The following is a 13092-nucleotide window of genomic DNA, read 5'->3' as shown; positions in this document are numbered from 1 at the left end:
GTAAAAAGTAGCTTAGGAGCCTAGCATAACCTTACCAATTACTGTGGTTAATATTTTGAATCTTTTTTTTATTAGTAGTGTGCAGAATATCCTTACAGGTTAGAGTAAACTGAATTATAAAGCTTTAAAAGTAGAAGTGGTGTTCACAGAAAAATAAACAAACTAGAGCTCAGTGAAAGGAAATGTTCATCTCATAACTTTGCAGTTAACAAAGGTACATTTGACAATAGCACACACCATCGTGGAAACAGGTATGATTTGGTTTTTTGTTTGTTTTATTATAATTGAATGTTCTTCTAAGTATTTTCATTATTACTCAGTTATTTTTTCACTCTTGAAACATGGCATGCTTTCTTTCTAGCCTTATCACACAGTTAAAGATATTTAATGTAAAATTTTGTTTTTCTTTACAAAGGTTTTAGCAGATGGCTATCTTATGATTGGGATTGATGGCTCAGAAGCAGCAGATGGGTCTGATTGGTTTTGTTACCATGCCACTTCCCCTTCTATTTTCCCTGTTGGTTTCTGTGAAATTAACATGATTGAACTAACTCCACCCAGAGGTACATATAGCATTCTGACCACATTTTACTTTGAATATTTTTTCAGTGATATTGTATGTGCCATATGCTTTGTTTCTTAATTCAGTCTACAAAATTCATGTCACTTTTTAGGACTCAAGTCAGAAACAAATACAACAGCATAACTTCAAAGTAATCTTAAAACAAAAATAACAAACTTTTCATTTAGAAAAAGTGAAATTGAACATCTGTATGAATCACTGACTAAAATCGGCTTTTGCTGTCATAAATTGAGGATAGCCACTTGAATAGTATAGCCATTGAGTGAATGGGAAGTGTAAAATGCTAGTCACAGAACAGTTCGCAATATGTCATTGCTTGGGGAGTCCTGACTGCCAGAGGATTAACAAACATTGTTAAATTATCTCAGGCTTAAGTTAATTGATGACGATGACAGTAAATTTCTAGGAATATACACAAACTTGAACTTCAGGGAAATAGCCATTAGAGCTGTATGCTTCATAATCCCTACTGTAACGAAAAAGCTGTCTGTCCACTAGCATACGTGCCTATAGAAGTATCTTACTGCCTTCATCTTTCCATTTTATTATCTTGCTCTAGCAGTTTATAAAGACGATTGCAATTAGGTGTGTCACAGAAGATGATTTTTATGGATTTTTTTCTTCATTTTCCTCCTTGCAGGCTTCTACTTGTATTTATTGAATGATTTTCTAGGTAACTACACAGACAGTGTAATGGAGCATGAAGAAAATAATTTCATATCATTTCCATTACTGCACACTAAAGAGTTCCTTAAGTATTTGTAAGCTGCAGTTAGATTTACTTTTTTTCACAGTCAGCTCATTTAGTGAATTTATTGCATAGGAATTCATGGGCATGAGCACCCCTCAAAAAATGTGCTGCAGGAGTCTCTTGCAATAATACTCGTTGCATGGGGAAAAAGTGTATGTATCAGTATCAGCTAGTTTAGAAATAAATGCATTAAATGATACAGAATAGAAAACATTCCCTTTTATGATGACCTCCTTTTTACTCTTCAAACATTATTTACACAGTGTGCAAATTGTATTATTAACACCTTCTCATACTATTGTTTTTTTGTATTGTGGCAACTTTTTTTACCTACATGTGTTTTTCCCTTTATTACAGTTTTCCACAACAGTCCTGTATCGTCCACTGAGAGACGATTTAAAATCATACATGCGTTAATCTAAATGTCATTTGAAAGAGGAGCTAGGAGTAAAATACAGACCATAATATGCATTAATATACTTCAACATTTTGGTACCGATTTAATAGGATCGAAGTGATCAAAGTTTCTTAGTTCTTATGACATATATTCCCATACTATGGGCTAGAAAAGGGACAGTTTCTTAAATATGACTACTTCAACAAGGACCACATGCGAGTCTGTGTGTGGTGAGAAGTAAATTAAAGGACTCGCATACGTATATTTTGCTCTAGCCAGAAGAACTGTACATAAATGAGAGAAGTATTAGCATGCAAAAAGTGATATATTACTACCCTTACCAATTGCTAGCTATCCAGCTACATCTATTCACGCAGATACCACATACCTGATGTGAACGCCCTTTTTCAAATTACAGTTAGCAATGTGGATAATTTAAATGAGTTGCTATGAAGTCACTGGACTTCTTGTTTGGAAGGAATGAGCTTACAAACATCTTGATCCCTTGCTGAAATCAGCAGAAGGTGAAGATGCTTAGACACTTCTAAGGCTGAGATTGTATTTTGAGCTGTGAGTGGCAGCTACCTGTTGAGTCTGGCCCTTCAGTACTGAGCTGTGACTCAGTGGAAGCTCTCAACCCACACTCAAATGAGATGAAAACATTTCCCATAGCTCTCTCCCCATGCTATACCCACTGCACCATGATTGTTCAGAATGTCCAACATTGGATGCTACCACAAAGAAATCTTTCTGTTGCTCCAGGAAGAAGAAATCTGTTGTTACTCCAGGAGTTAGAATTTGAGAATTGCGAGTCTAAGCAGCTGTAGGAGTTGCAAGCAAACAAAAAAACAACCAAACAAAAAAATCTTACATGTCTTAGGCATATTCATTAGGCGAACAAAAGCTGAATATAAAAGAAATTTTCTTACCTTTACAATAGCTTATAAGATTGGGGAGGAAAAAAAAAAAAGTAATTTATCCTATTCTTGCTATCTTTAACCTTATTATTTAAGTTTTAAAATATCTCTACATGTTCTTACAAGTCTGTTCCTAACGCATCAAATTTTTCAATAGTGGAGCTCTTTCCCCACAGGAAAGACACTGGATGTGCTTAATTACATGATCTGTTCTGGGTCATTTGTGTGGGGCATTGTAGAGATCAAGGATCTACGTGGACAGAAAGCTTCAAGTGTGAATGATTAATCTTAACATCAAATGACACTTTCTGTATTATCCAGAAGTTCGTTCATCTTTGTTGCAAATAGGCATTGTCCGGTTGACTGTCTTGTCCCTTAGACGAAAGCTCAGAGAGTGGAAGTTTCTGATGTTAATATTTTGCTTCTTTGTTGTCTCTTTAGCTATAACACAGTGCCAATATACTGTTCTTGTTGTTGTTTCGATGCATGAAGTTTGCAGTTGATGTATGAAAATGTTGTTTAAAATTCACAGGGTATGCAAAACTCCCTTTCAAATGGTTTGACTACCTCAGGGAAACTGACTCAATAGCAGCACCTGTAAAGCTCTTCAATAAGGTAATAAATACTACGCATGTGTATTTGAACTGCAGTTAGTGTTTTCTTTAGATTTATCTGCAAACTCCATGGGATTGACCCAGTTCTTTGAGTTAGAATTGTGGAAAACTAAGGCACCAGCGACTCTTTAAAAATAGGAACCGTTTGAGTATATTAAGCTTGAATATTTCTGAAATGTTAAATACAGGGCTACATGAAACTTCATAAATGATATTTGCTTTGTGAGTGTGCTTTACTGATATAACATGTTTGTTTGTTGATGTTTGACTTGTCAATGTGCTCGCTTTTCCAGGAAGTTCCAAACCATGGGTTTCATGTTGGAATGAAACTGGAGGCTGTTGATCTGATGGAACCTCGCCTGGTATGTGTGGCCACAGTAACTCGCATTATCCATCGTCTGTTGAGGATACACTTTGATGGGTGGGAAGATGAATATGATCAGTGGGTGGATTGCGAGTCCCCAGACCTCTATCCAGTGGGATGGTGTCAGCTAACTGGATATCAACTACAGCCTCCAGCGCCACAGTGTAAGTTCTGTTGTGTAAATAAAAACAGTTTCCTGGTCCTTATCAACATGCGATGATTTTCCTAACTGCATCCTTTCCAAGTTAGGTCACCAGGCATAACAAAAATGGAACAAACTCTTGTTAATGCACAGGAGTGCACAGTTCTAATCTCTTCCACATTGACTTTCAAAGTACTTCTCAGCATTTCTGTGGCTACTTAAGTTTTCTATTTTTACTGCCAAGTGCTTATTTAATCTAGGAAAAAAAGTCTGTTATTTACTTATAAGGTCTGGAGACAGAATTTATATTCGCAAACTTCATGCAGTATATGTGCTTTACATACTGAATGTGATGGAACTCAGTGTGTTCATAGCTATTCACATGCACAAGTGTTCATGTGAGAAGACTACAGTTCATTTACTGCATCAACACGTGGCCTGTCAGGTCAAGTTAAATGATAAATGTGTTTCAAGAACTGTTAATTTTTTATTGGGAAGGTAGTATTAGTTACTGTTAGTGGCCTATGAGAGGGTTTTTTCCTCAATAAAGGTATTCTGCCTTCATTTGGTAGCTACGGAGAAATCTGTAGCAGCTTTGACACATTTTGAAGTGTTTTTCCAAAATAGTAAACTTTAATTTTGTACTCCTCTTTTTTTTTTTTTTTTTTTTTGTAGCATCAAGAGATAACCAGTCAAGTTCATCAAAACAGAAGAAAAAATCAAAATCGCAACAATACAAAGGACATAAAAAAAGTGGGTGACAAAATAGCATTTGCACTTTTCTCGTTTAAAAAGCTTGTGGTCTCTCCTTAAGTCCCTTTTCTATTTGGAAGTGCTGTTTGTGTGTAAAACAGGTGTTAAGCTTAAAGGTGCAGTATGCCATAAAAGGAACTCTTAAAATAACTAAGAATATATATATATTTTTGTAACTTGCAACAGGATTGATACTGTTAATGATCTGTGAATTGTAGATGAACAAATGGTATTTTCAGAATGCAGACATTATTTTAAAGAATACATTAAGTAAGTTGGAAGAGTGCCTTATACAAAATCCTCAGGTATCTGTTAATACCGTTTTGACTCTGCTTTTGTAAAACAGATGTAAAAATAAGATTCAGGTTACTTGGATCTGAAAGAACTGCATGTAGAAAATTGAAATTGCTGTCTATCTGGTTCCTTTTGAAAAGAAAACGTGACTTTTGTTTGATGAGACATCTGTGGGAAGCAGTATGTAAATAAAACTATTTTATATGACTACTTTCAGAGACAATAAATAGCATTGCAATTTGTAACTTCTTGTCAAGTAAAACATAGTAATGATTATTTTTAAGAATCTGAGCTTTTTAACAGAAATATTCAGGTTCTTCCCATAGTTATTGTTTCCCTCAGGATCAATATTTCTTTAAAATCAAAACCAATTTGAAGTTTCTTTCGCACAAATGCGCATCTTGCATTCCTCCATATTTATTTCCATGACACTAACTGTTTAAGCAGAAAGTCTTTTTTGTATTAGTAAAATAAATGGAGCAGAGATAGCCAGTCTCAAGAGGACCTTGTGCCTTCTCCCATCGTTGACTGGAAATCAGGTCTGCCTTCTGTCCTGAAAGAAGAACCATTTCTGCCACATAAGAATGTTTTGTCTTGCTAGAAGTCAGTGGGCTTAGTTCAGGACAGCCTAACTATGTTTATTGTATCTGGAGCATCAGCTCTTTATGCTGACTCATTCTTTTGGTGTTTTCTTAGAAAAGAGTGGAGTGTTGAAAAGAAAGCGCAGTATTTCATGGTGCGAACACACTGACAGATCAGCTACAAAAAAGGTCTATAATCTGTTATCTTCATTTGGCCTTGCTTCTTGGTCAAGCTATTTTCTAGTGTGACAGCCTAGCAAACAATAAGAACAGTTTTGATAACATTTAAAGTTTTTTGTTTTTTTTTTTTATTCCCCTGCAAGTTGGCAAACTGAACTAAAAATCTTTAATAGTCCATAAGGAGAGATTTTATTATACAAAATCCTGTTCTAAGCAAGAAAGTTAGACCTTTCTTACCGTTAGAATCCATATCATCTTGACTCCTTTAGGCTTATTTCCAGAGAATTTTGTTGCTCTGAGACTTGAGTTCATTCAAGAACAGAACTAAAATTTCAAGTCTGAAAGACAGAACAGTTTTCCCCCATCCCTTTAAAACTTACCTTATAATACAGAGGCTCTTGAAATCTGAACTATGCTATTCTATATATGTGAAGCACAGCTGCTTTCTTTTGTGGTCTTTCTAACTTCTGGCCAGCCTTATCTCACAAAGTATGAATTTTGATGATTTCAATGTTACTGCCAGTGCTGTCATCAGAGACATCCAAAGGTGGATTTCTAAGGATTATCAAGTGCCTTTGGCCACTGGTCCTAGGTAAAGAATAGGTGTGAGAGGAAAATACGGTAAGGTAAAATTTCATAAAAATACAGCTTTAAGCACATTGAGGGGGAAAAGACTCACATACAGTTCAAACACTCAATTGTAAAGTACAAGGTGAACTAACTGCCTCTGAGAAAATCCTCGTAGAAAACATGGAACAGTGCATCTATAGACAGCTGCTGATGTATATTAAAGTAATTTGGTTTAAATCAGAATAATTATTAAATATTTTTTCGGGGAATTAATCTTGAGGTTACTGGAAAGAAAAAAAATTGTCAGACAAGTTTCTCTGAGCTAAAATAAAAACTCACCTGTCACCAACCTCCCTTATTTCAAATCTTTAAATCTTTGACCAATAGATGTTGTATTGAAATAAGCTGCATCCACTGATTTTTGTTCCATCACAGATCTAGCTATAAGGGAAGAGGCCCTTGGACTGGGACAGGAAAAAAATGATACCTGAGTAGGACCTGAAGCTAAACTGAGTTATGCCTGTTCCAACTTCCTGCTATCTAAAAAGCTCAATTGGGGTCCCCACACTGAAGTCTTCTAGTAAGAAAAATGTATGTGTGTTACCTTGAGCGTATGCATAGTCTCATTACCTTTTTACTTTAAGGGCTAGGCTTTTGTTAATGATACGGTCTTTATCTGACAGTGCTGAGAATACTTAAGCATTACCACCCATAGTTTTGATATAGCTGAAAGTAGTGGAGATGATGTATCAAAGTGCTTGCATTCCTGATACTGTAATGAGAGGTTTCCTCAGTCACGGAATCAGAGTGTCTCCTAGGTAACATAGGAGGAACAGATTCACAACTGGCATGGAAAATGGTTTCATAACATTTTTTCATGAAAGCAATGCTTAATAATTTGAAGGAATTTTAGAAGAAAATTTCTAAATACCAAAATGCTCATCAATGCTTCTAAGGCACTATAAAAATGGTAAGCATCATTCTAAAGTAATCATGAGTATATATTTTTAAACCTAGGCTTTAGGAGAGGCTAAATCTTTTCTCAACTGGATTTATTTCCCAAGAACCATCTTTTCTATCTCTGCTAGGTACACACACACAAACAACTACAGTTTCAAACGGTGCGACTTGGGTGTCTGACCGGAGGATCGTATAGTGACTGTGTGGTGTAGCTGCAGCAGTAGGAATTTACAGCAGTTGTATTTCATTGATAGTATGATGTGCTTAGAGTCCTATCAAGCAGTCTGTAGAATTCAGTAAGTAAAAATGTGGTGGTTGAGAAATGGAAGAATATTTCCACTAATAAGGGCATGGTACCATTCTATATGAAGGCCCTTGTTTTCCAGAATCTGTGAACATTGAAGCAGAGCCATTTCTCAGTTGAACAGTCTGAGTTACCTAATGCACTTTAACCCAAGCGTTTATTTTAGTTTGACTTGATGTTTAGAGAGGAAGATACCAGTTGGGAAGAAACCTGTCAGTTTGTCCAGCCTACCCATGGCAGGTGGGGTGCGGAGGAGCTTCTCTGGTGATGACGAGTTGACTCCTCCATATCGAACCCTTCCAGCACAGACAGCCCCGGAGGCCTTCCAGCCTCCCAGGACTAGCCAAGATTTCAGGCCCAGCCTCAAAACAGGTAACTAGACACATCAGCCTTGCTTACTGCAGAGGGAAGTGATGGACAGGGTGGGGAACTGAGCATGGGCTAGTATAGAACATGCTGACTCATCAACTCTATTTTTTTTTCCTTTCTTTTTCCTTTTTTTAAAATTTTGTTTTTATTTTTAATTCCCCCACCCCACCCTTAGAGAGCTTTTCATTCTCACTGATGCACCACATCACTGAATTAATCATAGGAAAGGAGGACTCTTAATTGTTTGAGAACTTCATAGCAGGCCAACTGAAGGTTATTGTGGCACAGAGGAGCTCTGCAAAGTTTTAAAACATAGAAGTGTATTCCATTAAACTTAACTGAATGGCAGTGTGTTTTGGGAATATTTGATAGCAGGAAGTTAGTGTGCATCATCTTCCGTAGAGGAAATAGTAGTATGTAGTAGATGAGGAGTGATTTTTGCCTTTGTGTCAGAAGAAGACAGTCGTGGGAAAAGATGCTTAGAATGGAGGTGTTAGTTGACATTTTTTGAGTTACTGATACAGGAATTATATTTGAAATGAGTTTGTCCTTTAAGATGAGTCTTTTTCCCTCTTTTTGATCTAAAATCTGTTTGGTTGAAGTATCAATGGTATAATTATGCATCTATATGAGTAAGCAGAGAAAAACACTAAAATAAATCAGTGATATTGAAGAAGCATATTAAATTTTTGAGCTTATTTAAGGATAGTTTGTGTAATATAATCAATCTTTTGATTACAGATCACTATACAAGATCTGGTTGTTACTCCTCTCGTCTTTTCCTAATATGTATGGAAGTATAGCAGATACACTATCTCTAACTAATACAGTGCAGCGGTATAATCTGTCAGACAAACCAGATTGTGCTCTACCTGCAGGACAGTTGCCAGGTTAATACATAAAGCTTCAAATTTCCTTGATTTATGCTTTTTAAAACTTCCTTTAGTCTGGTTATGCTGCAGTGTTGCCACTTCTCATTGACTGCAGAGTACATTCAGAACAGTTCCTTTGTCCATGTGGTATCCTTTCATGGGATGGGACGCTATAACCCACGTGCCTTCTCTAGTCTCGGAGGACAAGTCTCAGCTCTCGTCTGTGTACCCCTCAATGTTTCTCAGTAACTGATGTACACAAGTAGCAAGCTGAAGTAAAAAGAAATGTCTCTTTTCTCTTTTGCATCAAGGATGCTGTAAGCCTGGTGTAGGAGAGAGGATTTCTGGGTTGTGTTTTTGCACAACTTCTCTTACTGCAAATCTACAGCTCAAGTGTTTATTTGGTGCACAAACGTGCACAGGCTGAGTTTTGTATGTCGTTAGATCTCTGAATTCCTACAAAACCCTGGTGTTCTTTGGGTTTGGGGACCTGATGCTTTCTGTTAACATCTTCAGGAACTTTTCAGATGCCAAAGTTCTGAATTTTGAAGTGTTTGGACTAAATTAGTTTTGTGGTGTAGCCTTGTCATTGACCAAAGGTGTTTAAATAGAAACCAGAAAGACCACACCTTTTAAGTCTGCGGAAGAGGGAGGTATACCCCAACAACATATAAGCTCAAAACACATTTAAGGTTAGCCATAATTAATAAATAGCATATCTATTCTATAACATTTAAAGCTGCCTTATGTTTTAGTAGCCATAGCTAGGATGTAGGCGCTTTGCAGGAAATACCTATATGGCTTGGAATGAAAATAGTGGAAGATTACTGACAAGGCAGATACCTACTGTAAAACTTCTTGTCTATCAGAGAACTTGGTAAGATTCACTAAAAGTCTTTTTCCCCTTTCCTCCTGCCACATGTTGGAGAAGGTTTCAGTAGTGCTTTATCTCATTTACAGTACAAAGTGCTTCTGTTCTCTAACAAATTTGTGCTGCTTCTTTAATGTAGATGAGTACTTTGTCTCTTTGAGTCATATGAAATGATCCTTAAGCACTGAAATGCAACTGTAGAACAGCTTCACTTTAAAAAGAGACAGTACTGCTCTGAGAGACTCGCCCTACTTCTTGTATACAGATAGACCATCGCTCCATGCTGTATTGATGTTCTGGTGTAGCCTTTGCTTAAGATACTAGCAGCATACCCAAGTATATGATTGTGTGTCTTGCAATTTAAACAGCACTTTTGTTGTCTCCACAGACCAGAGGTCTTGATAAGAGCTGGACATAATGCAGGGAGAAGTGTTGGTTTTGTTTGTCTTATAAGGCAAGAGATTGTGGGCTATATAGGTGGTGAGAGGGCGTCTGTTAAATAAATGAGGAGAGCTTGCATTATGCTGCAACTTCTGGACTTTTTTTAATGTCTTTATTTTCAAATTTTATTTTTATTTAGCACGAGTGTTTCCTACATGGAAGATGACATAGAAAAGTAATAAAAGAATTATCATATGGCTTGTAAGTTATAGCAGGGCTACAAATAGTAACAGGTTTTGAAATTTATTTTTATCTTCACTGCATAATATTTCTGCATTTCAAGATACATTGATGTGCATATAAACTTTATATTCAGTAATCATAAACTTTAGTAGTCTTCTCATTCATTTGGTCACAGCAAATCATTTATTATTGTATAATCAACCCTTTAATGTGGGTACTGCACCTTTAATGAAAGTACTGGCATACTTTGTTTTCAGTGTTCTTTTCATTGTGTTCATATTTCGATAATTACCACTGTCCATTAATGAAATTGGCAAAGTAATTGTGACATTATTGCTATTCATAACATCGTTCTTTCTATGTCTCAGATCTCATTTCTGTTTTCTTTATACAAAAGAAAGGGGAGAAGATTATAACTGCTAAAAATGTCTTGAATGAAACCTCTGGGATCTTAAAAATTTAATGATATATTGAGAAATCTTTATCAGTGTTTTTTCTTGTCTTGTATAGAGTGCTTACAGTAAACAGGCAAGTAATGTGATTCAGAGATTGTAAATGGCAACTAGTTCATTTTAACTAGGCTAAAGACTAAATTGGAAGTAGACAGTAAACAAAAATGTGAGCAGTAAAAAAAGAATTATTCTTAGCAACATTTTGTTGCCCTCTTAAACCAGAGTTTTAAAACAGTAAATTATTGGAAGAAAAATTATATAGAGAATAATTATTGTAAATGGCTCATTCAAATACATTAATATTAGAGCATAACTTAAGGTTCCGTGTAAGGTCAGAAAGGATCTGTTTTCTGTGGGATATTGCATGTTAAAAGAACAACGGCTAAAATGCAGCATGTAAGAAAATGGGAAATCTTGTTCCCAATTATATTAAGTAAATTTAAGAGAAAGTTGTACTTCTTTTGAATGTTACAGATCTTTAATGTTCGTCTTTCGTTTTTAGTGTCTTCATTGCAGCTGAAGGAGGAGTTGCTAGATGGAGAAGAATATAGCTTCCTTCAAGGAGCATCTGATCAGGAAAGCAACGGATCTGCCAGTTACTACATTAAACAAGAACCATAAGGCAGCTCAGAAAAGTGAGGGGCAGATTATTGGTGATAGGAAAAGAGCCTTTCTCCAAGACTGACTGATCTCGTTCCCACTTTGATGGTGCAGTTTGGATGACTGTACCTGGGGCACTTTGCTAACTGTAGATGAGTTAGACTCAGTTCAGAATTTTTTGGAAGGGCGGGGAAACTATTTTAGTGAAAAAAAGATTTTTCAATTTATTAAAAACAAGAATGGACACTTTTGTGTTGTATTTGAAGCTTTTGAAAGAATTTTGTAATATTTTCAAGTTCAGATTTATTGTGCATTGTTAACAAGAACTGAAAATCTAATTTTTTTGGTAAGATTAAAGTTTAATTAGCACGATTGTGGGAAGCGGTTGGAGGAAGATATAGTTGCAAGTACAGATGAACTGTCATGACAAATGAACCTTTTTGGTACAAGTTGGGAGACTTACAGACTCTTGTGAACTGCACTGGTCACGCCTCTGTTTTCTTATGGTGAAAATAAGGCATTTAAGCTCTGATTTAGAGGCATAAATTGTATATGGAAGATAGTCCTGTAAAGCTCTACTCAGTGAGTAGCCCCAGTTGCAATGGAGCCATCACGTGAGGGAGGTTTTTAACTTTTCAATATGTTTTTATTTAGTTTTAAATGCTTTTTTTTATATAAGACGTTTTGTAATTTTAAAAAGTTCCTTAGGGTCTGAATCAGTGCCCATTAATATCAGTAGCCTTGTCTTCAGTGACTGCAGTGGGCATTGCATTGGGACTATAAAGCTCTTGTCTATATGTGGATGTGTGTAGTCTTGGAATGCTCCAGCAACTGTTTACAGAGCCCTATGCCAAACTGGAACTTCAGAAAATTCCCACATTTGGAAGATTAAGTTTAGCTCTGAATTTAGGCTAAAGAAGCTTACTAAGTAACTCAGGCCTTCCCTTGAGACTGGGAAGGAACTTCAGAGTATTCTGATTATTTTTTCTTCCATTCAGAAAGACCTAGCTGTTGCCTTGCCATCTTAAATATTTATTTCTGAACATTCAAAACTGATGTTCCATGTGATTTCAGTTGAGCTAAAATGAGCCAAGCATTGCAAATTAAAAAAAAAAAATTCATTCGTGCACAGCCTGCAGTTCCTTTCTTGCTGCAGTAGTGTAATATGGAAGTTGAGATTTGAGAAGTATATAAATCACATACAATCTAGCATATAATTCACAAACTGGATTTGCTTATTGCCTGGAATCTTTGTGTCAAGTATCCCATTAATCCCACCTGTTTGACTGTCCAGTGGCTTTAAAGGCAAAAGTCATGCAGAAGGATGAAAATGATTAATAGTAAAATACAAAGTACTTTTGCATGAACTCTTAATTATTTGGATTTTCTTTCCATAGTTTTTAACTTTGTATGTTTATTTAGATGGCTTCATTTATGGAGTTGGTTAGTAAAGTTATTTATCAGCCCTGCAGAGCTGTGACTGGAAAAATGTGCATCAAGAGCTTTAGCTTTTACCAGTAAGGTTCATTAACTAAACTCTCAGGAATTAATTGCATATGTTCTATAAGTGCTTCTGGGTCTTAGTAGGTCCCCTTCAGAGCAGTACAATGATCATCTGACTCTTGACTATAAGTTAGGGCTTAAAAAAAAAAAAATAACTTTTTTGTTCCTACAGCCTAAAAAATGCTTTAAGGATATCAACCCACAGAGCCCCAGGAGACCATTTTTTTGTATATTGTTGTTTGAATTTAAAAAAAAAAAGTGCATAGAAAGTTGAAAACCAGCAATTTGATTATTTTCTAAAATATTGCTCTAACTTTGGGTACATAGTATTGGTAATATGCACAGGTTTACCTCATTCTATGCAAGAGGGGTCAATTATGTAAAGTTTTGT

General features: G+C 36.0%; 1 protein-coding gene across 8 annotated transcripts in view; it reads left to right on the top strand.

Moving 5' to 3' along the window:
• Positions 1–12947, top strand: part of MBTD1 (mbt domain containing 1) — a 33167-nt gene extending 20220 nt beyond the window's left edge. For 7 of the 8 annotated variants that reach the window (XM_035342435.1, XM_035342436.1, XM_035342434.1 and 4 more), the window contains 5 exons: positions 416–563; positions 3181–3263; positions 3556–3790; positions 4444–4521; positions 11101–12947. In XM_035342435.1, the coding sequence (XP_035198326.1) occupies positions 416–563; positions 3181–3263; positions 3556–3790; positions 4444–4521; positions 11101–11219 (663 nt within the window). In that variant the 3' untranslated portion in view covers positions 11220–12947. The remainder of the gene's footprint in view (positions 1–415; positions 564–3180; positions 3264–3555; positions 3791–4443; positions 4522–11100) is intronic. The other variant, XM_035342441.1, reaches the window with a different exon arrangement.
• Positions 12948–13092: the final 145 nt, after the last annotated feature.

Source organism: Oxyura jamaicensis, chromosome 18, assembly GCF_011077185.1.
Source record: "Oxyura jamaicensis isolate SHBP4307 breed ruddy duck chromosome 18, BPBGC_Ojam_1.0, whole genome shotgun sequence".
Classification (NCBI taxonomy): Eukaryota; Metazoa; Chordata; class Aves; order Anseriformes; family Anatidae; genus Oxyura; species Oxyura jamaicensis.
This window is presented reverse-complemented; position numbering and strand designations above follow the sequence as displayed.